At 35.0% G+C, this 26,794-nt stretch overlaps 1 protein-coding gene across 3 annotated transcripts in view; it reads right to left on the bottom strand.

The window, feature by feature from the left end:
• MYO6 (myosin VI) overlaps positions 1–26,794 on the bottom strand; it is a 142,920-nt gene that overhangs the window by 54,191 nt on the left and 61,935 nt on the right. For all 3 annotated transcript variants that reach the window (XR_008505330.2, XM_045867115.2, XM_045867118.3), the window contains exons 3-11: positions 26,664–26,733; positions 21,995–22,068; positions 18,574–18,703; positions 16,722–16,827; positions 13,924–13,979; positions 8,815–8,912; positions 8,159–8,323; positions 3,639–3,719; positions 383–563 (exon numbers count right to left, since the gene is read on the bottom strand). Coding sequence is in view for 2 of the 3 variants with exons in the window: in XM_045867115.2 (XP_045723071.1) it covers positions 383–563; positions 3,639–3,719; positions 8,159–8,323; positions 8,815–8,912; positions 13,924–13,979; positions 16,722–16,827; positions 18,574–18,703; positions 21,995–22,068; positions 26,664–26,733 (961 nt within the window). In the remaining variant the exon portion in view is untranslated. The remainder of the gene's footprint in view (positions 1–382; positions 564–3,638; positions 3,720–8,158; positions 8,324–8,814; positions 8,913–13,923; positions 13,980–16,721; positions 16,828–18,573; positions 18,704–21,994; positions 22,069–26,663; positions 26,734–26,794) is intronic.

Raw genomic sequence — 26,794 nt, 5'->3', positions numbered from 1 at the left:
TGGTCCAAGTTTATATCAATGAATCAGAAAAATGTCAGAATACCTTAATAGATGGTAGAGAATTACTCTGTGCACATACTGCAAAAGTATAATTATCAGTTAAAAATTTTAACTAAATATGACCCTGATAGTCACCGTTATTTATCCTTCATAAAATGAGTTTATTCCCCATCAGTATCACTGATTTGTTCAAAACAGAGCTCATAATGACTAATGAAGCAACCTTCATTTCCAAGATTCACCATGTAACACAATATATTCTAGAAATTGCAGGGTATTGAAAACCTGTACACAGATTGGATTTACGTATGATAAAAAAATGACAGAACTTCTAATTTTATTCCTCTTTAAAACAAAACAAAACAACCACAAACAAAAAAACCTGAAGTGTTGCCGGCTTCCTCAAAATCAATATTTCCAAGGTGCAGGACACCAGCTACTACCCGGAACAGATCAAGCTTTTCTTCATCATCCAAACCAATCTTTTTCATGGCTATGCACATTCTAATAAAATCTCCATGGTCATCTAACAGAGGATCTTTCAAGGAACCTGCCTTAAGATACTACAAAACAAGAAGACATCAATTAATTGTTCTTTGTCATTATTTAAGTATATTAAAACCACTACACAAGGTCTATTAACGCACTATATGACATGCAAAAATAAAATATGTCAATGGGAAAACTTTACTATTCTAACAATTCAAAAACTAAATGAGCAAAGTGTACACAGGATCTCTCTGTATTACTTCTTTCAACTGCCTGTGACTCTACAATTATCGCAATAAAAATCAGTCAAAAATGGAATGAGATGTTTTCCAATTAAATTACAATTTTAATTCTAATGCATTATAATGCTAGGATATGTGAGATTAAAATCTAAATGAAAAGAAGAGAGTATCAGTGGTTGAAACAAATCAACATGAATCCACAGATCAAAAAGAACTAAGGTGAAAAGTTATAATAAAAATTCAAATCTAACACTTAGCATTATACTCTTTTAGCTTAACTCCATCAACTGCACCAATATTCAGCAATAATAAATTGTAGACAGACTAATGACAATTTTCACGGCCAGAGAATTGTTTTTAGATTTTCCTGTATAGTCATATGAGGTAAAGTGTATTAGTAAGCATTTGTGCTTACTCAGAATTTATGCAATGACTCACATTTCAGAAAAAATAAAGAGAAAATTTGTTTTCTCTCCTAAAAGAATTTACATTCTGAAGTATTCATTTGTTAGAACCTATTAAAAAGGAATAAGAAAGTTAGGTCTGCAGAAACCTTAGAAGTAGAAAAATAAAAGTTAGTGAACACAGAAAGACTGGACTAGGAATTTTCCAGAACTTGACAATGAATAGGTAAAATAAACATTAGGTAACACAGCACCAGAATTAATTGCCCATTAAAGACACCTCTGGGGGATTTTTTTTTCCTCCCAGTTGCCAATTGCTTCCCAGCTAAAGTTGTGAGTATCTTTCATAAAATTCTTTAAAATGCTTAATTATGCTCGGGTGAAATTTCTGGAAAATGTCTAGTAAAGAAATTTAATTTTATTCTTAAAAGAAGCAAAGGAAATTATCACATGCAGCCAAAGTTAACAGAAAACATAGATCATGCAGAATTTTTAGTCTTGCAATTGAATGGTTATTTCATTTAAAGACTTTCCAATCAAATGTTAAAAATATATTGCTATTATGGCAGACTAAAAATACTGCATTCTCCTAAAAACTGCACACAGCTGAGACACTCAGATGGAACTAAGCAAAGGATTCTAATTAGTCAAAATGATCACCTCATCCTCCTGATAAAGAAGACATAAAAAGTAATTTAAACATATTAATCCATTATTCACTTATATATTTTTATATATACACTTAATAATATGAATAAATCACCTCACAAAGTATACTGCTCTAGAATCACAAGGAGTACATTTTCTTCTTAGCAGAATACAAAGAGCACATGTTACTCTTTGGAGAGTAAAATCCAGTTTTCCTCCCTCTTTACAGAGTTTTTTCCATGTCAAAGATCAAATTTAGATATATATCTTTTCCTTGAGGACAGCTGCACTACCCCACTAGGTAATGTTTCCATTATCTTAGTGGAAAGAATAAAATTTTTGTATTTTGACGATGTCTCATAAAAATAAAGGTTATCATGACAAAGGAAGATACCATAATATATATTAAAGTTACTTCTTAAAGTTCCAACCATGAATATCACATAAACTAAAGTTCACAATTTATAATTCAGACATTTATGCCTAAAATGATAAACGCTGGGGCACCTGGGTGGCTCAGATGGTTGAGTATCTGACTCTTGATTTCGGCTCAGGTCATCATCTCAGGACTGTGAGATCAAGCCCCACGGCAAGCTGCCGCACTCAGTGGGGAGTCGGCTTAAGATTTTTTTCTCTCCCTCTCCCTTCCCCTCTACCCCTCCCTCCACTCTATGCTCGCTCTCTCTCTCAAATAAAATCTTTTAAAAATAAAAATAAAATGATAAATGTCAACTTAAACAAAAATTAACTGTCCTCATCTGCTTAGAATTTGAAATGATGGCAATTTTTATTTGCTTTCTCTGTTCTTTTCTAGGAACAGTAGAGACATAATTCATCTCACTCATTTCTTTTTTTTTTTTTTAAAGATTTTATTTATTCATTTGAGAGAGAATGAGATAGAGAGAGCATGAGAGGGGGGAGGGTCAGAGAGAGAAGCAGACTCCCTGCCGAGCAGGGAGCCTGATGCGGGACTCGATCCTGGGACTCCAGGATCATGACCTGAGCCGAAGGCAGTCGCTTAACCAACTGAGCCACCCAGGCGCCCCATCTCACTCATTTCGAAAGGAGTCAAAAGCATCTGATTCACACATTTAAAACTGAGTATAATAAAAACTGTACAATTAAACACTCAATATAAAACTTAAAATAAAGAGAAAATGAACTAGTCCCTATAATTAATCCTGACTCAGTATTTAATAATTTAACCTCCTTGAGTAGATACAACTTAATACCACTTATTACTTGAACATTACATATTAAAATTTATAAGAGTTATTGATTTTTAGATTAAGGATTTAATGTTTTAAAAATAATAGTATAAATACATCTAATTACCCTTAGAAATATAATAATTTAGTAAAACCTATGTATAAGACTTTCCATAGTATATTACAGAAATATGTTTTAGAGAGAAATACAACAATACATAAGCATTAGTTCACAAGAATGCTTACCCTATTTACTATGTACTTCAAAACTTACTTCAGCCTTAGGGTAGGAAATAAATTATGGACATGTTCTATACTTAATCTCAAGTGGGTAATATAAGAGTAAGTTAAAAATGTTAGCAAAGGATAATTCTTAGGCAATTTTAATACCCTCATGTTGAAGAAAAAAAACAGGAGGAGAGCAGTACATTGAGGCCTAACCAAGAAGAACCAAAACTTGTAGCTTCTGTAGATACTAAGAGAGGCATAAAGTACTATACTGTGAGAGAGACTTGGATGAGCATTTTGTTTTTAAAGTATAAGCCTAAAAGTAAGAAATATTATTTGGGCTCCAAAATAAAAAATGTATCTTTCAGTATGATTTTTTTGTATTAAAGATTTTAATTTAAAAAAACAGTCTACTATACCTCAGGACTTTTTCGGTTCTGTAAAATCTGTTTGTCAGTTTCTTTGTTAGCAAAGTATCTAGTGCAGCCTCGGTTTAAATACTAGGAAAAAGAAATATAAATATAATAAATACAAGCCACATGAAAATAATACAGAAGAAAACAAATTTATCAAACAGTGGTAACCAAAAAGAATTTTTAAATATAACTTGAATATCATTTACTCTCTCAATTACAACTGATAACTCATATATATTATAAACATTTTACTCCTACTAACCAAACCAAGGATGTTGAAAATCCTAATTTCTGAAAGCAGATTAAATGATTAACAAAAATCAATACCATAAAGCTTTCCTTTTTTTTTTTTTTTTTAGATTTATTTATTTATTTATTTATTTGACAGAGAGAGAGAGAACAGGAACATAAGCAGGGAAGTGGGAGAGGGAGAAGCAGGCCTCCCACCGAGCCGAGAGCCCGATGTGGGGCTCGATCCCAGGACCCTGGGATCATGACCTGAGCTGAAGGCAGACGCTTAACGACTGAGCCACCCAGGTGCCCCAAGCTTTCCTATTTTTAAAGGGCAGCAATTTTAAATCTCAACATCAAATATCTTCTTAAAAGTATAGTTCATAAAATAAGTACTACAGATATAATGAAAATCACCTTCTACTAAATACATAGTCTCAAATAAGGACCTACACATGTGGTTTAATATGTCAAGTAATATTTTTAATGCTGAATAACAGAATAATATCCCTAAGCTTCTTAATTTCTGATTTTTAAAATCAGCTCTTCAAAACATGCCTTTCATATTTACTGACCGTTAACACTGACCATACATAAATTACAATACTTGCTTTATGAACTTTCATAGGTATCCAAATAACAATTTCAGCTTTTATCTCAATGATTTACTTTGCTGCCCAGAAGCCTTTTAAAGACTAAGCACTTTCAAAACATAGAACGAGGGAAACAGTTGAGAAGAAAATAATTAATTAGTCCCAAAGAGAATCTATTACCCACATTTAAGGGCAGGGGGCGGTAATCAGGAAGTACACAAGAAACAAGATGGAAAATGTTTTTAAAAATCTCAGCTTCTCTTGAATCAGGTCACTATGATCCCACTGTACCATGGCATGAATTCCAAGATTAAATACACCACACATCATATAGATGCTATGAAAAAATATATAATACATTTTGAATGATTTGGGAATAAATTAATATTTCAGATGCTCAATACATTTATTTGTGTACCTCCATTACAATGAAATATTTAAATAGATAAAACCAGAAAATGATATACAATGAGTTGTTCTTTCTACCTTAGAATCTTTAGGAAAAAAAATAGAAGAGAGGGGAATAATATTGGTAAGCAATTTCAATTGATTATTTCAAAAAAGAGCTATTTTATATAGTAAGATAATAGTAGCTTAATCATATAGAGCCAAAACAAATGTTTTCTTTGCTAGCAAGGGTTTTATCTCCCCAACCCCAATTGCTTTATCAAATACTTGGCTTTTGGATAGCTAAATGTAGTATTAAAACCTACTACTTGGGGTGCCTGGGTGGCTCAGTTGGTTAAGCGACTGCCTTCGGCTCAGGTCATGATCCTGGAGTCCCGGGATCGAGTCCCACATCAGGCTCCCTGCTCAGTAGGGAGTCTGCTTCTCCCTCTGACCCTCCTCCCTCTCATGCTCTCTGTCTCTCATTCTCTCTCTCACAAATAAATAAAATCTTAAAAAAAAAAAAATTAAAAAAAAAACCTACTACTTGTTTTTTCCAATTTTCCTATAACTAGAAAACTGTAACTTCTCTTGCTATCCATTCTCATTCTACCCAAGCTTTACTTCTATTCAAGGATCTTTGCATGACTATAACGAATGCTCATAAAACATATGCAAAAATATTTGAGTATTTGAATAATGCAACCTTTTAAACCTTTTATTTTCTAAAACACATGACTAGTTAATACAAATGTTTTCAAATAGATGTATCCCTACAATTCTTTATGTACCATTTTGGACAGAATAGTGACAAAAAAATTTTTTGGAAGTGTTCAACACTACTCTGGAATTCTTTGTCTTTATGACCTTACCTATGAGTTGTAACTGGAGGCCTAAACTAAACTACAGAAAAACCTGATGAAATTATCAACACACTTTCAAGTCACTTGAAGGCAGAATCATTTAGGGGAAGGGACATAGCGGTATGCATATGCATGCATGAGAGGAATAAAGAAGACAGCAGATATATCTGGGTGAAAGATAATATGGTTCCTCTAGTCTCCTCCTAACCACTATAAGAAGTCTAGTAAGAGAAGAAATCATAGCTCCCAGCAGTTCATACTACAGAGGCAGGAAACTCTGTGACCTAATAAAGAATTTCAGTACCTTCCTAGGATGCCTGCCATTGTGTCAGGAAAGGCTATACATTCTGAGACACACAAAAAATATGCTCCCAAGCCTCCAAACAGAAAGAAATGCTAAACTAAGACAAGAATAGTCACATTATTTTATCATTAACTCAGAGCCAACAAAGTCACATCATCATTATTAAATTTCATATGATTCATAGTAACATACTCCTTTTCTAAAAATCATTGTAGAGAAATCTACTTTCACGAAGATAATGTAGGCAACTAACTTCAAATTCCAATTGATTTGATGACTTCTAGAGAAGGTGGGACATTGTGGAAGTATATAAATAGATGCAGTTATAAAGCATTTTAAAACAGCAGTTTTAGGGGCGTCTGGGTGGCTCAGTCGGTTAAGCATCTGCCTTCAGCTCAGGTCATGATCTCAGAGTCCTGCGATTGAGCCCCACATCGGGCTCCCTGCTCAGTGGGGAGCCTGATTCTCCCTCTCCCCCTGCTCATGTGCTCTCTCTCTCTCACTCATTCTCTCAAATAAATAAATAAAATCTTTAAAAAATTTTTTTAAAAAACTGTAGTTTTAAATTTTCCAAATACATATTAAAAGAAATTGATTGAAGTAATAAAAGCTGAATTGCAAACGTACATACACACACACACAGAACAATAATTAAATATAATGTGTCAGAATTCTCATGTGGAGGACTCCTGCCCAAAGAGGATTATCAGAATCACCTGGAGAACTTTATTCAAACTGCATTCCTTACCCATTCCCATAATTCCCAAATATTCCTCATAGGGACACTGTTTCCTAGCTGCAAATTTATAAATCATGCTAACCATTCCCAGTCTGACCACTTCTTGAAACTCTATTGGCTTGTGATTCTTGGCACGCCTGATTTTCCTTGTATTTATCACACAATTCCACTTGTGCTTTCTTGGGCAACTCTTCACCACTCATATTCTTCAACTCCAGAGTCTGGATCCTGGCACATGCTTTTCTACATTGCACAATCTCTCTGGATGATCTCATCTACTCACGGTCATAGTTTTAACTACAACCAGAGTACTGACATCTCCCAAACCTACCACTACAGCACCAACAATAATCTTCAGATTAGTATACCCAACCATCTTCTAATCCTCTCCCCTAAGATGCTCCGTAGGTTCCAAAACCAAACTCAACCTATATGCCACAAATCTTCCATCTGGCCCTCGTGTGGTATTTACATCCACCCTGTTACCCTACTTAAATTTGGAAAATTATTCCAGACTTCTCCTTCTCTCTACCATACTCAGTCTCCAAGTCCTATCAATTTTACCTTCTAATATGTAACCAAATTCAGGCATTAAGTAACTTACTTCAACAATAGCCATAGGTTTCCAACCAATTTACCCATAGTTGCACTTTCTATCCATTCCCTCCCCTACCCCTCTTCAAGACACCCTCCATTTTAAAGCCAGAGGTAAGCACAGACTTACTCTTTAAGCTGTTTCTTGCTTTTCTTTGTTCATCTTTTTGCATCTACTAGGAATATTCTTTGCATCTTTCTTTCTCTGGTTAACACTTGAAAATCCTTCAGGATTCTGATCAAACATCAGTTGTTCCTTGAAGTTTTTCCAAAATCCCCAGCATCCTATGCATATCTATGCATTTCTTAATCTTTCAACCTATCAGTCAGGCTGTGTGTGTGTGTTTCCCACCATATTCTAAGTTGCTCATGAGCAGGAACTGCTCACCTTTTTCACCTAGGTACAATGCCTGGTACCAAAAGGGCAAGCAATAAATATTTACTGTTGAATTAAGGAAGACAATCATGTGTCCTTCATTAATTCAGTGGTGAAATCTCTTTTTTTTTTAACAAATAAGTCAAAAATAATTTTAAAGCTAGCATTTCAGAACTATTATAAATTTCTTATTGAGTTTAAATTTATAAGTGGTTTCCTACCTATCCTTTTATCTTTCTGATTACATATCTCCTCATATAGTGTTATATTATAAATTCAGCAGTAAATCTCAATAGAGACCTATATTCTATCACATTACACTGGATTTAATGTAAGTTACCTATAACCAGATATCAGAATCCACTAAAATAAGTTTTAGAATTGAAGACAATTCAATTTGCAAAAACTGTATGTAATTTCTTTTCATCCAACCTACCCGAAAATTATCTGGGGAGCTCAAATGAAGTTTTTCTCTAATATCTTCAGAAGCACCAGCACACAACCTATAAAAGATATGATAATTCCTTTCCTCTTTGCCTTGAACACAGATTCTAGATTTCTCTAGAAGATAATGTGAAACAAATCCTCCAACAACTGAACTCTGAAAAACAAAAGAGAGAAAATACATTTTTGCTTTTAAGGTCTGAAAGTACAACCTACCAATGTTGAATTATTTTTCTAATAAACATTTATCTATATCAAAGAGGTCATAATGGCTATCAAGTAAAGAAAAAAAAGAAGATAACTAAATAAATGTAAGCTTACATTATTTATGAAGGTTATACTGAATATATATATTCTCCTAATTAGCTAAAGAAACAGAGAAACTCAAATGGATTTACAATGAGTTCAAGTACAGCACCAATTCTATCAAGACCCTTGTGTTTTTCTTTTTCGTTTTTTTTAAAAGTAGACTCCATGCCCAGCATGGAGCCCAGTGTGGGGCTTGAACTCACGACTCTTGAGATCCAGACCTGAACTGAGATCAAGAGTCAGACACTTAACCAACTAACCCATCTAGGCGCCCTAAAATCCTTGTGTTTTTCACAAACACTTCCCAAACATATTATCCCAAAACTCACTCTCACTTACCTTTTCATTGAAATGTATTTCTACAAATTTTCCAAATCTACTGCTGTTATTGTTGCGAACAGTCTTTGCATTTCCAAAGGCTTCTAAGAGTGGGTTAGCTATTTAAAAAGAAATAAAAATACTCCATCAAAAAAATAGCATGAAGGAAAATTACAAAAACAATATGCATAGTGTTTCCTTATTAATATAGAAAAATGTTTTCAAAAATATTACCATGAAGGAATTCACATGTAATGTCAAATCCTTCAAATATTTACTGACTACCACTATATTCAGGCCCTATTAAAGTACAGAAGATGGGAAAATTACTCAAATTCTATAAAAAGAAAACGTAAATGGCGTAAGAAAGACTAAATTTTAAAAAGTCATTAGGTTAACAAAATTTATAACTCAACTTTAAAATTTATTCCCTTTAATAAATTAATTGTACGGTTTTCACAAGTACATCAACCCTAAAGGAATAGTTATTATAATATAGAGATCAGCAAACCCCTGGTGAACAAAATACAAGCAAAAAGTTATTAGTTGACTTACTTTCCTAAAATATTTTATATATTAATAAAGCCTCCAGATTTAATATTCTTCCATGTATATCCAATAAAATCTAACATATACATTTACAGGATGACTAAATTTAAAATCCCAGCCTACAAGAGACTCATTTTAGACCTAAAGACACCTGCAGATTGAAAGTGAAGGGGTGGAGAAACATTTATCACGCAAATGGATGTCAAAAGAAAGTCAGAGTAGCAATACTTGTATCAGACAAACTAGACTTTTTTGTTCTTGCATTGTTTTTATCCTGCTTTGGTGACAGGGTGGTACTGGCCTCATGGCATGATTTTGAATATGTTCCCTCTATTCCATTATTTATAAGACTTTCATAAAGACTATCATTAATTATTTTTTTAATGTTTTGGTAGAATTCACCAATGAAGGCAATGTGGTCTTAGGCTTTTCTGTGCTGGGAGATTTTTAATTCCTATTATTGGTCTAAGAAGATTTCCTATTTCTTGAATTCAAGATTCATGATTCATTTGTGGTAACTTGTGCGTTTTTAGGAATTATCCTGCTTTTTTCTAAGCTATCTGATTTGTTAGTATATAACTGTTTATAGTAATCTGTTATCACACTATGTATTTCTGTGGTTATCTGCCATACTGTTTTCTCTTCCATTTCTCATTTTGGTTTTCAAGTCTTCTCCCTTTTTTCTTAATGTAGTTAAAGCACTGCCAACTTTATTTTTTTAAAAACTGGTCACTACTTTCAATGTTATGAATCTGCTTATTATCTCTATTTATTTCTGATTCTTCTTTGTTGTTTCCTTCCTCTACTAAATTTCAGCATTTCAGCTACGTTTCTTCTTTTTCTAGATCCTTGTAATGTTAATTTGTTTATTTGAACTTTTTTCTTAATACAAGCATTCATAGCATAAATTTCACTCTAACATCTGCTTTTGCTGCATTCCATAGATTTTGGAATATTGTATTTTCTTTTTCTTTTGTTGAGACATATTTTGATTTACCATTTGTTTCTTATTTGGTCCATTGCTTATACAGTAGTGTGGTATTTAATATTTACATATTAAATATGTAATATTTATATGGTAATTTTCCAACTTTGTTTTTTGGGTTTTTTTTAAAGATTTTATTTATTTATTTGAGAGAGAGCACATGAGAGGGGGGAGGGTCAGAGGGAGAAGCAGACTCCCTGCCGAGCAGGGAGCCCGATGCGGGACTCGATCCAGGGACTCCAGGATCATGACCCGAGCCAAAGGCAGTCGCTTAACCAACTGAGCCACCCAGGCGCCCTCCAACTTTGTTTTATCTCTAGTCTTATACCATTGTGGTTGGAGAATATACTTGGTATGATTTCAGTCTTCCTAAATTTGTAATAATTGCCATGTCTTTTTCTATGTGATTTAGTCAGGGATTCTTCTGTGTGTACTTGAACAAAATGTGTATTCTATTTTTCTTGGATGGAATGTTTTATATATATATTTTAGAACCATGTATTCTGATGTATGCTTCAATAAAAAATGTTCTTGTTAAAAAAAAAAAAAACTTTGAGGGTACTCGTTTAAAAAAACTGTGTCAGAGATGAGGTGGATAGGGGGATGGGTAAAATAGATAAAGGGGATTAAAGAGTACACTTATCATGATAAGCACTAAGCAATGATGTCTAGAATTGCCGAATCACTATATTGTACACTGGAAACTAATATAACACTGTATGTTAATTATAGTAGATCTGAAATAAAAAACTTAAAAATATTTTTTAAAATGAAAATAAAAATAAATTCCCAATGAACAAATGTAAAATTTTAATTGTTTTTATCTCATAACCATGTATACACACCACATGACTAAAAAAGGTTTATTAGAGTCTATTGCTTGTTTTGTTTTATGTTGTTTTTAAGTAGGCTCCACACCCAGTGTGGATCCCAATGCAGGGCCTGAACTCATGACCCTGAGATCACACCTGAGTGGAGATCAAAAGTCACTCAAAACCAACTGAGCCACCAAGGCACCCATATTAGAGTCTATTCTTACACTCACCAGTCTCAACTATAAACATCCCAGATTAGTGCCAATATTATATATTCTCCATCTGCAACCTCATAAATTGCTTCACAATTGTTACTAGAATTTTTCTTATGCAATCTCTTAAAGTCCATCTCTCTTATTCTATTCCAGTAGAAAGCTTAACAAGTATCCAAACCCTTTTAAAGATCACTCTCCAATTGTTTCACTTGCCAAAAAACCTAAGAAAATATTAAAACTGAAAGAAAAGTTTGCATATATACCTAACCTTTCCGATGGGTAAGAAAACTGAGGCCCAACAAAGTCCACTGACTTGTGGAAAGCCACATGACTAGCTATTGGCAAAAGGGGGACTCAATTATAGGCCTCCCCAACTCCTTTATTGGTGACCTACTACTTTTTACTGAAGTATTTAATATATTAAGTAAAATATATAAAATTAGGATAAACAGCCCATCAGAAAATTACGTAGTGCTATTGATATACTCATTCTAAAACCAACAACCAATCTTCAATTATAGACGGCATCAAATGATATCTATGTTCTGCAAGTTAACATCTACTATCCTCTAGTAAGGAGCTGTACAATTTAGAATAATACTTTCCAACTTTTCTCAACTACAGCACACTACATATACATACACCACAGCCTCAGGGAAGAAACCAGGTTTATATCCAATTTGCAAGAGTGTTTGTACCTCAAGTAAACAAATCAGAATACTAGTTAGTATTTTATTATATTAACCTATAATTTGTTCTTTTTTATTTATTCAATTTTAAAGGGTGATTCCCTCATTAAAGTGAGGTACTTTAACTGTAAATAAAGCATTACTTATGAGCTCTTCACACCTGGGTGTGTTACAATACCACAGTGAGAGCTGTAAGTAAAACTGTAAAATTATATCAAGAAACACGAAAAACCTTATTGATGCAAACTTTATAAAATTGTTTATTAGAATGTTAAAAAAAAGAAGATAGCAGGAACGGAAAAATGAAGGGGGGGAAATAGGAGGGGAAGAAGAACCATGAAAGACTATGGACTCTGAGAAACAAACTGAGGGTTCTAGAGGGGAGGGGGTGGGGGGATGGGTTAGCCTGGTGGTGGGTATTGAGGAGGGCACGTTCTGCATGGAGCACTGGGTGTTCTACACAAACAATGAATCATGGAACACTACATCAAAAACTAGTGATGTAATGTATGGTGATTAACATAACATAATAAAATTAAAAAATAAAAAATAAAATTGTTTATTAGTATTTCTGTTCATATACATGTATATTTCACATAATTGTGAAAAAATGTACATAACATTTGCTAGCTATGATTTATCAAAATGCATGAACACAGAAGGACCTTAATAAATTTTTGTTCAACTGAAATTTTTCTTTAAAATAGTAAGAGTGTTAAAATATGCTCTTAGTATAGCACATAGTTAAGATGCCTCAGTTTATTATATCCCACTTCCACAACTGGTAAGCTATATGCTCTTCAGCAAGCCACTTAAAGTCTTTTTACCTCAGTTTTTAATCTGTAAAGTAGGGATAAAATAGTACCTACCTCATTCTATGGGGATTTAAATTAGGAACAGATATTCAGCATATCACACAATGCATAATACATCTCACACATGTTAATTTCATCATCATTATGAGAAGACAGAGAGATATATGATCTGGTACCTCAGGAACTAGATCCCTCCTCCCCTGCCTGATGAGAAGGCAGAGACAATTTTGACAGTTCGTAGTCCTGCTTTGGCTCTCACGCTTGTGGTCCATGGGTAGGTTTTACCTTCTCCCTTTTCCCTGTCTCTGGCTTGCCTACAGGCCAACTGCATATGCAGTATTGCCCAGCCCACCCAGAGTTTTCTCTCACTCTTGTGTTACAGATTTGCAGCTTTATCGTGAGATCAATATGAAGCCATTAAGAGACTGAAAGCAAAAGAGATCATCTCAACGTCCACACACAGAACAAATTACAGGGAAACAAGAATATAAGTGGGGGAACCAGAGAGGAATCTATGATGCAGGGTGGTGGTGTGGATTCAACACAGTGGTTGACTAGACCAGTAGTCTCCAAACGGGGTATAAGAAAACTTTCTAAGGGATATGCAAGCACTGACCTTATGGAAATCAGTTTACAAACTCCTGCCTTCCAACTGTACTAATTCATTAAAATTTCCCCCCAAAAAACATTTTAATTCCAAATAACACTCTTCCTCTCTCCTTTGCAAAAAACGAGGTCAACAAAACAAACAGGAAGCCAGAAATCCTCCTGTATTTATTTCATTCATTTGAGAGATATTTATGGATCATATCTCATGTATCAGACGCTATTCTAGGAGACTGGAATATATAAAAATCCCTGCCTTCTTAGCATTTACATGGGGTGAGAGGGAAAACAATAGACATTAAATAAAGGAGAAGATATTTGAGCAAAGATTTGTAGGAGATGGAAGAGTCTTTTGGATCTCTGGGAGAGCACTCCAGATCACTTAGAGGATTCTCGTAAGTTCATTTCAGTACATATCTAACAATAAAAAATAAGAATTTTAAAAATTAACAATACCTTCAACAATTCTATCATCAATATCTTGGCCTGTTCCATAGGATTCAGTCAGATATCTGTTTAAAATATAGGATAAAAAAATTCACATGACAACAATACTGCACACATTATAGTTTTAACTTTATTTTTTTTAAGATTTTATTGATTTATTTGAGAGAGAGAGAAAGCACACCAAAGTGGGGAGCGGCAGAGAGAGAAAAAGAAGCAGACTCCCCCCTGAGCAGGGAGCCCAATGCAGGACTCGATCCCAGGACTCCAGGATCATGACCTGAGCTGAAGGCAGACCCTTAACCAACTGAGCCACCCAGGCGCCCCATAGCTGTAACCTTAATATTATTTAATACATGTAAAATTTAAACCTGGATCATCACTGTAACTATTCATTTAAAATTTACAAATTTATATTTAAATGCAACTATTCTGTTATACCTTTCTTTTTTTAAGATTTATTTGAGAGAGAGAGAGAGAGAACGAAGCGGGGGTAGGGCAGAGAGAGAATCCTCAAGCAGACTCCCCGCTGAGCATGGAGCCCACTGGGGGCAGAGAGAATCTTAAGCAGGCTCCATGCTCAGTGTGGAGCCCGACTTGGGGATCTCACAACCCTGAGATCAGGACCTGGGCCAAAATCAAGAATTGGACACTTAACCAACTGAGCCACCCAGGTGCCCATTACTTTTTAAACACTTAAAATTTTATTTGGATTACCTTGAACATCAAAATCAGCATTATTTTTAAGCTGTTTTTGGAAATATTCTGACTTGAACCAACTATTTGGTTTTAAAGATGCCACACTTTTCACACAGGAATATTCATCGTCTACATAAGATTCCAAAGTCTTCTGTGATAGCATATTAACTCAATCTATATGGCTAGAGAAAGTGAGGTAATCTGCCATTGAACAACAAGGACATTACCACTCTTCATGTTGTTTTAGCCAAAGATTAAACATTATGGAACAACTATTTTCCTGGAACATTTCAAAACAAAAAGTAATCTTTGACTTAAAACGTAAGTTTGTATTATAAGTTTACAGTTTCTAAATTATTTGTTCATTTTCAAAGCTGTATATAAACCAAAGACTCACCATATGACTCTTACATACAGAAGAGAAAGAATAAGAAATTGAACCACTTATAATTCCCAGAGTATTAGGAAGCACTCACTTAACCAGAATTGCATATACATAATACACAATAACAAACTTCTAAATTAATTTCGTACAAATAACTGAATACCATACATCTACATAAAAATAGCAAAATTTCAAGAAGGGCCCCCCCCAGCAAAGGACTAAGACTGTGATACAGTGGGAATAACACTGGTGAGAATTCAGAATGCACTGCTCCTAGCAGTAGCTTCAACACTCGATTTAACATCCCTAGGTATGTAAACTGAAGGAACTACACTAATGAGTGCTATGGTTCCTTCTGTATTTATAATGCAGTGATTCTAAACAAAGTATAGAGTGTAATTTGACGGCAACAAAGGGGATACACTGAGAGGAGGGTGATGAGGAGATGGAAATAAGAAAGCCAACTGCCATAAGTTTAAGGTAAAAAATGGTTTCAACCACACTAACAGCAGGAATACTGAGAACAGAATGTAAAGGTTGAATTTTGAAGGAACATTCCTCGATTTCCTTTTGCCTAACCAGCATGGGTCTCCTCTAGGATCCTCATAAGAACATGTCCGAGATAGTTTTCAACAATCTAAAGCTTAGCTTCCACATAAGGTATCTGGTTTTAAAAGGGACAGAGCCTACCATTTCAAACTATGTCATAAAGTATGCAAGGGGCACCTGGCTGGCTCAGTCGATAGAGCATGCAACTCTCGATCTCGGGGTTGTGGGTCTGAGCCTCAGGTTGGGTGTAGATATTACTTAAAATCTTTAGGGCACCTGGGTGGCTCAGTGGGTTAAGCATCTGACTCTTGATTTTGGCTCAGGTCATTATCTCGGGTTGTGAGATCAAGATTCTATCTCTCCCTCTACTTCTCTGAAAAAAATAATAATAAATTAAAAAATAAAACCTTTAAAAAATACAATAAAATAAAGTATGCAAAAGTATACAAAGTCAACCTGTTCAAAGAGATATTTGTATCTCTTTGTTCATAACATGTTCACAGCAGCACTATTCCCAATAGCCAAGATTTGGAAGCAACCAAAGTGCCCACTGATGAATGAATGAGTAAACAAAATGAATAATTATGCAGCCTTAAAAATGAAATCAAGGGGTGCCTGGGTGGCCCAGTCAGTTAAGCATTTGCCTTCAGCTCAGGTCATGATCTCAGGGTCCTGGGATCAAGCCCTACATCGGGCTCCCTGCCTAGCGGAGAGTCTGCTTTTCCCTCTCTCTCTCCTCTGACCCTCCTCCCCACTTGTGCTTGCTCTGTCTCAAATTAAAAAAAAAAAAGGAAATCATGACACATGATACAACATGGATAAAACTTGAGGACATTATGCTAAGTGGGATAAACCAGCCACAGAAAAACAAATACTGTATGATTCACTTATATGAGGTATCTACAGTAGTCAAAATCATAGAAGCAGAAAGCAGAAGGGTAGTTGCCAGGGGCTGGAATAGAGGGAAATGGAGTTGTTTAATGGGCATAGAGTTTCAGTTTTAGAGATAAAAAGTTCTGGAGATTGGCTGAAAAACAATGTGAATATACTTAACACTCCTGAACTGTACACTGAGAAATGTTTAAACTGGTAAGTGTTATGCTATATTTTTTACCACAAATTAAAAAAAAATAATAAACCTGTTCAAAATATTCCAGGTTAGTTAAAAATTCCTCACCTTAGAACAAATTTTGTATTTTCTGTTTTGCCAGCTCCTGATTCTCCAGATACGATGATAGACTGACTCATCTTGAGCACCTTCATATCTCGAAAAGCCTTATCAGCTAGGGTCAAAATAACACATTAATGATGAGCAGTGTACTAAATACAAATATACTAAATGATACAAAGTTGTCTTACTATCAAAGAACACTTGCTCTTAAAGAAATTATAAATGTATGTTTACAGTTAGTAACATTTTAAAATAAAATCAAGTGTTCAAAACATCTCTAAAAGTTTTTACTTTAAATGTCCTATCTTATTACCCTGACAGCTAAGTAATATGAAATCCAAATAAACAACTCTTATGTTTGTACTAGAATGTCTTCATATTATGATCTGTGGCTCAGTTCTTCCTAATTCCAGAGCAGACCAAAAAAAAAAAAAAAAAAAAAAAAAGCTCAGTATATGTAACTAATGAAGGGCCCCAGGGAAAAGCAAGAACAGCTACCAATTAAGAAATCTGGTAACCAAAAATTCTGCTGGAGAAAAAACTTCGTAACTGCAAAATCTGTGTAGTAGTACTACAAAGACAAGCTGAGCACAATTTAAGTCTGTTAAAGTGGTCTCATATTAAAACAATTTTAATTCAAAATTAGGTCCTAACCAATTGAGCTCTATAGGACAACTATTTCTCATTTCAGACATGTGCTACCCATACAAATGAAGAAGGCTTTACAAATGGCTTTTACTCTATCGGACCGAATGCAAACTGCATGCAAGAGTATATCCATCCTTCTGACCAGGGGCTAGGACAAGGGGAAAATTTATCAACAATCTGTTCCACCCACTTTCATATTATTCTAGACATTTTTTTGTAAATGTAAATGTAAATGTAAAATGTAAATAAGTCAGTTTATTTACATTTTAAACATATAATTTCTCTCCAGTGATGAGCTTAGTCATATTCAGGTTCTAAGGATTTTACACCATTTTGCTAGCTGATACAAAACATACTAATGCCCATCAGAGCATCTCAGAACCAAAAGTCAATCTGCTATTGCACTGGATTTGGCTGACATATTCACTCTGCCTAGTACATAAGTCAGCCAAATTGGGAAGTGAAGCCTGGTTTGGTCAAAACATAGGCATGAAAAGAAACCCCAAAGAGAAACAGGCTGCACTAAGAACTACTACCAAAACATGTCATCATTTAACTGCTGATTATGTCTGGATCCAAAAGGTTAACATCTCTGTACTTGCAGTCACCAGCTATGGTAGGGGTGTGTATGTTCAAAAAACCCCATCTCTGTGTTCCTCAGAGCTAAAGATGAGAGAAAACCTGAGAAAGGCAAAAACTGCTGTCTTCCACATGGATTCCCTAGAGATATGAAGCATATATCATTTCTAATTCTTAACATTTATAAAGCCCTGATGCAAGATAAGGTAGGGAAGACGTCTGCTCTTATGGCTCATACCTAGCCTTAGTAACACACTCACTAGTGATGACCTGGGTAAGAGTGGAAGGCCTGGGCCTCAAAGCTATGAAGGAGGACACTTTTAAGATGGAGCTGATTGTGTCAAGGAGTAAAAAAGAACCATTAGGGCAGCTTTTATTCTATCCAACTTTCAATATATTTAAGAGGACGGAGAAACATTTAACAAAGATAATGATGTATAACTACCCCATGAGTTAGCTGCAAAAATAGTCTTCCCCATCCTGTGTAAGATACATGCTCCTAAATAATGATGATACATTCAAAATGCATAAAGGCCCACCAAAATACATATTCAACTCATGGTATCTTTTATTAATCCAAAAGAAAAACAGTAAATTTGTACAATATAAGGAAAAAAAATAAATCACTTACCAATTGCAAAGACATGAGGTGGCATTGTCCCAAGAGATTTTCCTTGATATGACTTTATTGTTTCTGAAGAATATATTTTAGGTATGTCAAAGTATGGGTTCACTGCAATCAGAATGTTGGCGACATATGTCTAAACAGAAAAGGCATAAATATAAAATTTTCCAATTACTATTTTTATTTAAAACTAAACAAGGCTCATAGGAGAAAGAAAATACAGCAAATACAGACCTTTAATTCTCTATATAAATTAGGACTTCCAAATCTGCTTTTCAAGCCCTAAACATACAGTCTACAGGACCCATATTTCTCTAATTCTTAATACATATTTTCATCTTCTCATCCTATATGCATCTCAAACTCAGCAGATCCAAAATTAAGATTATCTCTCTTGACTAGTTTGCCTCAAAGAAAACACTCTCCTCCTATATGCTCCCTCCTGCCCCCCGGTTCATGGCATCACCACCAAGCCACCACAGACATTGAGACAGAGGCTGAGTCTAAGCCTCTATTTCAATCAGCCTTCTTCGTTGACTCTACTTAAGAAATCTACTCTCCTGGGGTGCCTGGGTGGCTCAGTTTTTAAGCGTCTGCCTTTGGCTCAGGTCATGATCCTAGGGTCCTAGGATGGAGCCTGGCGTTGGGTTCCCTGCTCAGCGGGAAGCCTGCTTCTCCCTCTCCCACTCCTCTCTTGCTTTGTCTCTCTCCATCAAATAAATAAATAAAATCTTAAAAAAAAAAAGAAATCTACCCTCCTATATCTATTCCTACAGCTCAAGTCTTAGTCATTTATATTCCTCACCTGGACTACTTTATTTACCCTGCTACTGAAGAGCTTAAAGAGCTCATAGGATCCTCTAGACCAATCTCCATCACTGAAAGCCAAGAATTAATTTAGTGCTCTGGTGAGCACTTGGTCCCAGATTTTTGCAAAACAACATATGTTAACCATTGTCTAGAATATTGAAAGGCTAAATGTTTAATGACCAACTTAAGTTTGCTTTTAAATTTGGAATTTAACTGTGGCTCTAAAAGACCAGAAAAATGCACCAACAGGATTTATAAAATTCCTTGTGGGTAGAAAAAGAGTTGTGGTTTAGCAATTAGTTGTGGTTTACTGGCCAAACTAGGGCAGGCAGGATCATATTTTTCTCTTTTGTGCTTCTAGTCGTAGAAGGGAAATGATGCAGAAACCCTGAACTCTCAGACTACTAATCTAAAATTCAATGAATGCTCTCAAAGATGTTTACTGCAGTGGAGTAAAAAATTTTTAAATTCCAGGCAATAATCTTTCTGTAGGAAACAAAGGAAAGTAACAGACATTTTAGTAGCCAATGAAAATGTTAAATGTGAGTTAGCTATTGTTCTACTCAAGTCTAAGGAAGAATTATGATAATTCTGGTTGGTGAGAAATAGAAAAAATTCAAATTTAAACTTTTATTCCAAACTACTTCCATTTCTTCCATATGTTAGAGTAATAATAACTATAGTTATGTATTGCTGATTTTTAATAGTTTTATAACTAAAAGACATAATTGGCTAGGAAAAACATACCAATCATGGCCTCAGATAACTTTAAAAATACTGGTTTTCCAAACAGAAGCTGATGATGCCAAAAAGCCACTATCTAATAGAGGTCACTTGCCCAACTGCATACACATCTTAGGAAAAGAAAGATCAAAAAAGCTAGGAATAACCCTAAAATACTCCAGAGCGATGTAGACATTATACATGAAAAACAAAAACTTAAAGTTCACAAATGGATAATTTTTTTATCAATCATGCAATTTAGAAAAGACTTATAGGTCGACTAAATGTGAAAAAAAAGACAACTAATTTTCTTGAAAGTATAACAAATATGCGTATAAATCTTCAGTTATTAATGGTCATAGTCAGCAATGTGCAATACCACAGCAACATAGGAAACTTAGTAAAAGACCAATAAAAATCCCATGAGTGTCAAGCTTTTGTATAAATATCCCAAATAAAAATAAAGTATCTCAATTCTTAAAAAGTAAAATCATTCCTTGTGAAAGTAATAAAAATTTTCCAAATTTCTAGAAAAAAATATTAAAACAATTAAAATTTGCTAAAATAAATACGATTGCTATACCACCAAGTAATGTAAGACATGTACAGAAAAAATAGTGACCATTTTTACTTGAAAGATGGTATTTCCTGGTTAGAGCCAAATCAACTTTTAATCACTTATTACAAGTTCAATTGTTTTAACAAATTTAAAAAATTTGCATTATTTTGGTAACTAAAACAGCATTTAGCATACAGCAGATTCTCAATATTAGTCTGCTGATTGAGTGAATTTTGCTTCTAAATGTATTTCTAATCAAAAAATAGCCATATAACAACCTAAATATATTCTCTGTTTAGTCAATTTTGAAAAAAATCAAAGAAGAAAGTGAAGACTAATATTGAATACAATTGAAAGATGGCAAGTAAACTCTCCTGAAAAAGACAAGACTAGTTCTATTTCCCAGCTGTCACTATTAGGACAGATGGCAAAGACTAAAGGTAATTTAGTCAGAATTAAGTGAGTATAATTAGGCAAATTGATAGTGATATAAAAGATTAAGACTGCCATTTGAGCTGGGAAGAGTCACAGAAGCCATGTGTTTTCTGCTTTCAAAAATAATGGAGCCCCATCTTTATAACAGGAGAACTACAGTGGGGTAATTTATCTCCAGCCAACAAAGAAATCTACAAGGTCATATTAGAATAAAACCTCATACATGCCCAATGAATAATTATAATTGAAACATACTAGTTAAGTATCCATGTGAACAATGTGGTATAAACCCTAACTAACATCAAAAGCACTTTCTTTCATTTTTTAATATTCTGGTTTTTTAAGGTAAGTTATCTAGGGTTTAATGAAATATTGCAACTATTTAGGCTTTATGATGTGTTTTAGTGTTCTTGAGATTTCCTCAGGTACTGCTTTCTCTTTTAATTTACATTTCTTTGTCATCAAAGTATTTATTTCAATATATATTCTCTTTATCTTTATAAGTTACCTTAACTTTTTGCAGAAAAATGTGGAAAGTGAATTAACTAAATGGTATCTATAAACATATGCCAAAAATAAGAAATCAAAATCCCAATTAGTGTTTTTTTTTGAAACCACCAAATTGGATATTTTTAAGTCTGAAAGATATCAGATGATGCTCTGAATTCATTATTTCATTCCACAAATATTCTTTAAGTGCCTACTATGTACCATGCATGTTCTAAACCCTGGAATTAGAGCAGTAAACTAGAAAAAAATCCTTATCCTTATGGAGGTCACATTCTATTCAACAGATCAAATAAGATTTCCTGTTAGAAAATTTCAAGCTTGACAAAATCAAACAGCAGCATGTAAAACAATTATCCCCACAAAAACCTAAATCATATGTAAAATACTTACATAAATTCTGTCTTTACTGTATCGAACTTTGATATTATGAAGAAGAGTGGCTTCATTTAAATACATTAGTGAACCTGAAACATAAAATTTGTAAACCACTAAATATTTGAAGAAAAGCAAGATAAAACAATACTATCTTAATCTGAATCACTTTGATCCAAGCTAAAATCCACCTGCTAGGTTAGATTTTTTTTTTTTTTAAGATTTTATTTATTTGGGCGCCTGGGTGGCTCAGTTGGTTGGGCGACTGCCTTCGGCTCAGGTCATGATCCTGGAGTCCTGGGATCGAGTCCCGCATCGGGCTCCCTGCTCGGCGGGGAGTCTGCTTCTCCCTCTGACCCTCCTCCCTCTCATGCTCTCTGTCTCTCGTTCTCTCTCTCTCAAATAAAAAAAAAAAAAAAGATTTTATTTATTTATTTGACAGAGAGAGAGAGTTAGCAAGAGCAGGAACACAAGTGGGGGAGCGAGAGAGGGAGAAGCAGGCTTCCCGCCGAGCAGGGAGCCCGATGTGGGCTCGATCCCAGGACCCTGGGATCATGATCTGAGCTGAAGGCAGACGCTTAATGACTGAGCCACCCTGGCGCCCCTAGGTTAGATTTAATTCCATCTTTTTAAAACGCTGGGACATGTAAAACCCCAGAGGCCAATTTAAAATACATCCAGTTTACATGTGTTACAGTGATATTTTTAAACAACAAATTTCCAAACAGGTGAGTACATCTATTGAGTACCAGGTGAGTATACATTAATGAAAGTTGATGAAAGTTGACTAAGAAGTTGAGTACAATTCAAGTGGAAAGAAAGTACTACACTTCACAGAGTGTTGATTTTAATACACTTTCAATACAACAAAGTGATTATACTAAATAAATCAGATGCTCAGAATTTTACAGAAAAACACAAAAGATAAAATTTTAGAATGAGAAGGGACAATCAGATCATTCAGTCAATGCCTTACAACTGATATGAAATAAGAGTCCTGGGAAAATTATATGTGTTAATCCAGGACATGCAGCTAATTAACACAATCAGGGTAGAAATCTTGTTTTTCTAAGATCTGCTCTACTAATACATCAAAGTATGTATTATATACATACATATATACACACACATATAATTGTTAATGTGCATTGTATTATACATAATATTATCATAATATACTCTGACTTATTCTTTCTCCCAGCCTAATATTTACTCTCCCAGCCCTCCACTCCCTTGGGTTTCATTTCTCCATTTCTACCACATGCTACAGTAGACAAAACCATTCTTCTTCCCCAACCACTTTGTTTCTATTATTAGCACTCTCTCTCTTCTCTAATCCATCCAGACTACTCAACACATAAATCTAACTAAACTAGAACACTAATTAAATCTTTCTCCTCTTCAAAAAACATCACTGGGTTTCCATCAACTACCAAAATCCATATTCAAGTCTGATATTCAAGGCCCTTATTAAACTTGCATTCAACTGACCTTTTCATATAATTTTCCGTAATTCCCTTTACTATGGTCTAACTTGCAGGCAGACTAAACTACTTATCAAACCCAAATATATTCATGCATTGGAGTCTACCTCTTATCTCTAGGTGTCAAAAGTCTACCTACACTTTAAGGTCAGTTCAAAAATTATCTCACAAAGGATTATTCCCCATTCTCACTACCACCACCACCACTAGAACTACTTTCTTCTTTGTACTTTCTTTAGGGTGCTTACCACAGACCAACCCTGTCAAACAAGAGTCTCTTGCAGTATCTATCTCAAAAAAGACTGCCTAGGCCTCTATAGTCACATAATGCAGCCAGTTCACTTCCCAAGCACATATGTGGCACTGTTTTCTTTTCTTTTCTTTCTTTCTTTCTTTTTTTTTTTTTTTTTAGAGAGAGAGACAGAAGGGACAGGAGGGGCAGAGGGAGAGGAAGACAATCCCAAGCAGGCTCAATGCCCAGTGTGGAGTCCGACGTGGGGTTCGATCTCATAACCTCAAGATCATGGCCTGAACTGAAATCAAGAGTCAGATGATTAACTGACTGAGTCACCCAAGTGTCCATCTCACTGCTTTCTAATGTCACTTATAACAGAATAAAACAAGAAGTTAGTGAGTGAAGCCTCCTAACAGTTGAATGGCATCTTTCCCTTGAACCGAGAAAGATTTGGAGAAGGTAGGCAGCAGAGGTATATCTAGTTTGGCTTCTGGTCACCAACCTTTCTATAACCCTGCACTTCTTCCACCTTCATCCCCCAGGAGCCTGATCTACATGTCACCTTTTCTTATCCAAAGCACAATGCTAAACCACTCCCCCTTCTCTCACCTTCCTCTGAACTACCATTCTGAAATACCATTTACCTTTCAACGTCTTAATAAAATGAAATACCTTGAGTAGTACAATTTAAGAGGAAGACCCTTGTGTCCGTTGGCAGATATTTCACAACTTAGGGATTCATTTAGTTTCATTAAAAGATATTCATGATAAGGTTGGGGGTGTGTGCAGAAGGAAGTAAAGAAATGAGAGCAAGTCGTCATTCACATGTTAGTATGGCCTTATATTATTAGCTTTTTCAGGGGAACATACTGTGGAATTAGGAATTCTAACTTAAAGGAAGCAGAGAGAATATCATATAACCATGTTTTAAAATATTAATTTAAGAAATGGATTAAAAAAATTCAAAACCATTTATTATGTTTAGCTACATGCAGATATGTAAACAAAAAACATTATTTTAATATATGAAAAGGATTAATTCATAGTTCTGAATGTTCCAGCAAGTTTTAACAGAAAAGAATCATTTCTCTGATTTTAAATACTGTAGAATCGCATTCTTTTATTTCTTTCCTTTTATTTTTTTGGTTCTGATTACTGTTCAGGAAAATATTATGACACAAATTCTCCAGCAATTTTGGAAAGAAACTCTACATTTTTTTTCCTCAATCTCCTACACCTAATAATAACAGCTACCATTTGAGAGACTGTTAGAGGTCAGGCACTGCACCAAGCATTTTAAATATGTCATCTCTACACATGCAACATATACATTATTACTATTACTCCAAATTTAACATGAGAAGCTCAAAGAGGAAAGATAAATTGACCACAAGCACACAGCTTCCTAACAGCACAGTCAGAATCTGAACTCAGGCTCTCCCTGAGTCCCTGGCTCTCCCTTACTCCACTATTCCACGTTGTCCCATCCACATATGGGGACCTTACAAGCTTACGCAAATGTGAAATCCAAAGAAAAATCAACAAGGACAAAATACATTCCTTTCTCTTACTTTTTTCTTTTTTTAAGATTTTTTTTTTTTTTTAAGATTTTATTTACTTGACAGAGAGAGACACAATGAGAGAGGGAACACAAGCAGGGGGAGTGGGAGAGGGAGAAGCAGGCTCCCCGCCGAGCAGGGAGCCCGATGTGGGGCTCGATCCCAGGACCCTGGGATCATGACCTGAGCCGAAGGCAGACACTTAACGACTGAGCCACCCAGGCACCCCCTTTTTTTTTTTAAGATTTTAAGTACTCTCTACACCCAGTGTGGGGCTCGAACCCACAACCCCGAGATCAAGAAATGCATGCTCTACTGACTAAACCAGCCAGGAGTCCCTTTTTTCTTTAAATGGAGAGTTTTTAATGTCAGATACCATTAATGATAACCAAGCAACGGGACATGATTCTTAAAACACTGCCAAATAGGGGTGCATGAGTGGCTCAGTTGGTTAAGTGTTCAATTCTTGATTTCAGCTCAGGTCATGATTTCAGGGTCATGAGACTGAACCCCACTCAGAGCCCTGTGACTCCTGTGGGGAGTCTGCTTCTCTCCCTCTCTCTTTCCCTCTGTCCCTCCCCCAGCTTGCATGCTCTCTCTCTAAAATAAATAAGTCTTTAAAAAAAATATTGCCAAATAAAAACTGAAACTGCTTAACCTTGAAAATGTAAGAATAGGGGCGCCTGGGTGGTTCAGTCGGTTAAGCGTCTGCCTTCGGCTCAGGTCATGATCCCAGGGTCCTGGGATCGAGCCCCGCATCGGGCTCCCTGCTCAGCGGGAAGCCTGCTTCTCCCTCTCCCACTCCCCCTACTTGTGTTCCCTCTCTCGCTGTGTCTCTCTCTGTCAAATAAATAAATAAAATCTTTAAAAAAAAAAAAAAAAAAGAAAAGAAAATGTAAGAATAAACATGGTCTGGTCACCAAACATGCTCAGATAAAATACAATGTTCTAAAATCAATTTTTCAATTAGTACTTATTATACTTCTTTTTAATGTTGGTTTCCCTTAAACAGTGACATTAAATGGGTCCTCTTGATTCAACTTCCAAATTACTGAACCACATATACTACTATAAAAACTATCTGATTCTAGATGAGCTTCAAAATAACTCCTTCAGAACTGTTAAGAGATTTTTGGTTCAGGCTTCATAGTAAATTATTACAGTTTCCCACATTTACACAACTGTGGTAACATTAAAAGGACATTCAAGACTCTTTCACCAAAGTGCAAATGTGAGACAATAATGAATTCAGGACTTTTGAGCTCCCCCATTCACATGAACCTTCATATCAAAAGGCTACGTTTCTTCTGAACCAGTAGAGTATACCTAGTAATATAACCACTAATTTACTTTTTGGAAGGATAGCTTCCTTTTCTGTGCTTAGAACTATTTTTTAACCTGATACTTACAATTATCTTCCACATTTTTTTTGCTGTCTTCTTCTGCAGGGAACACTTGGTTTATGAGAGCCAAAAATGTCTAACAAACAAAACAAGAGCTCATTAAACTAGAAGCTTATAAACAGTAAGAAAAATAAAGG

Source organism: Mirounga angustirostris, unplaced genomic scaffold (genome assembly GCF_029215605.1).
Source record: "Mirounga angustirostris isolate CCGP_5_RB_7025 unplaced genomic scaffold, mMirAng1.0.hap1 SCAF_8, whole genome shotgun sequence".
In the NCBI taxonomy this organism is placed as follows: domain Eukaryota; kingdom Metazoa; phylum Chordata; class Mammalia; order Carnivora; family Phocidae; genus Mirounga; species Mirounga angustirostris.
This window is presented reverse-complemented; position numbering and strand designations above follow the sequence as displayed.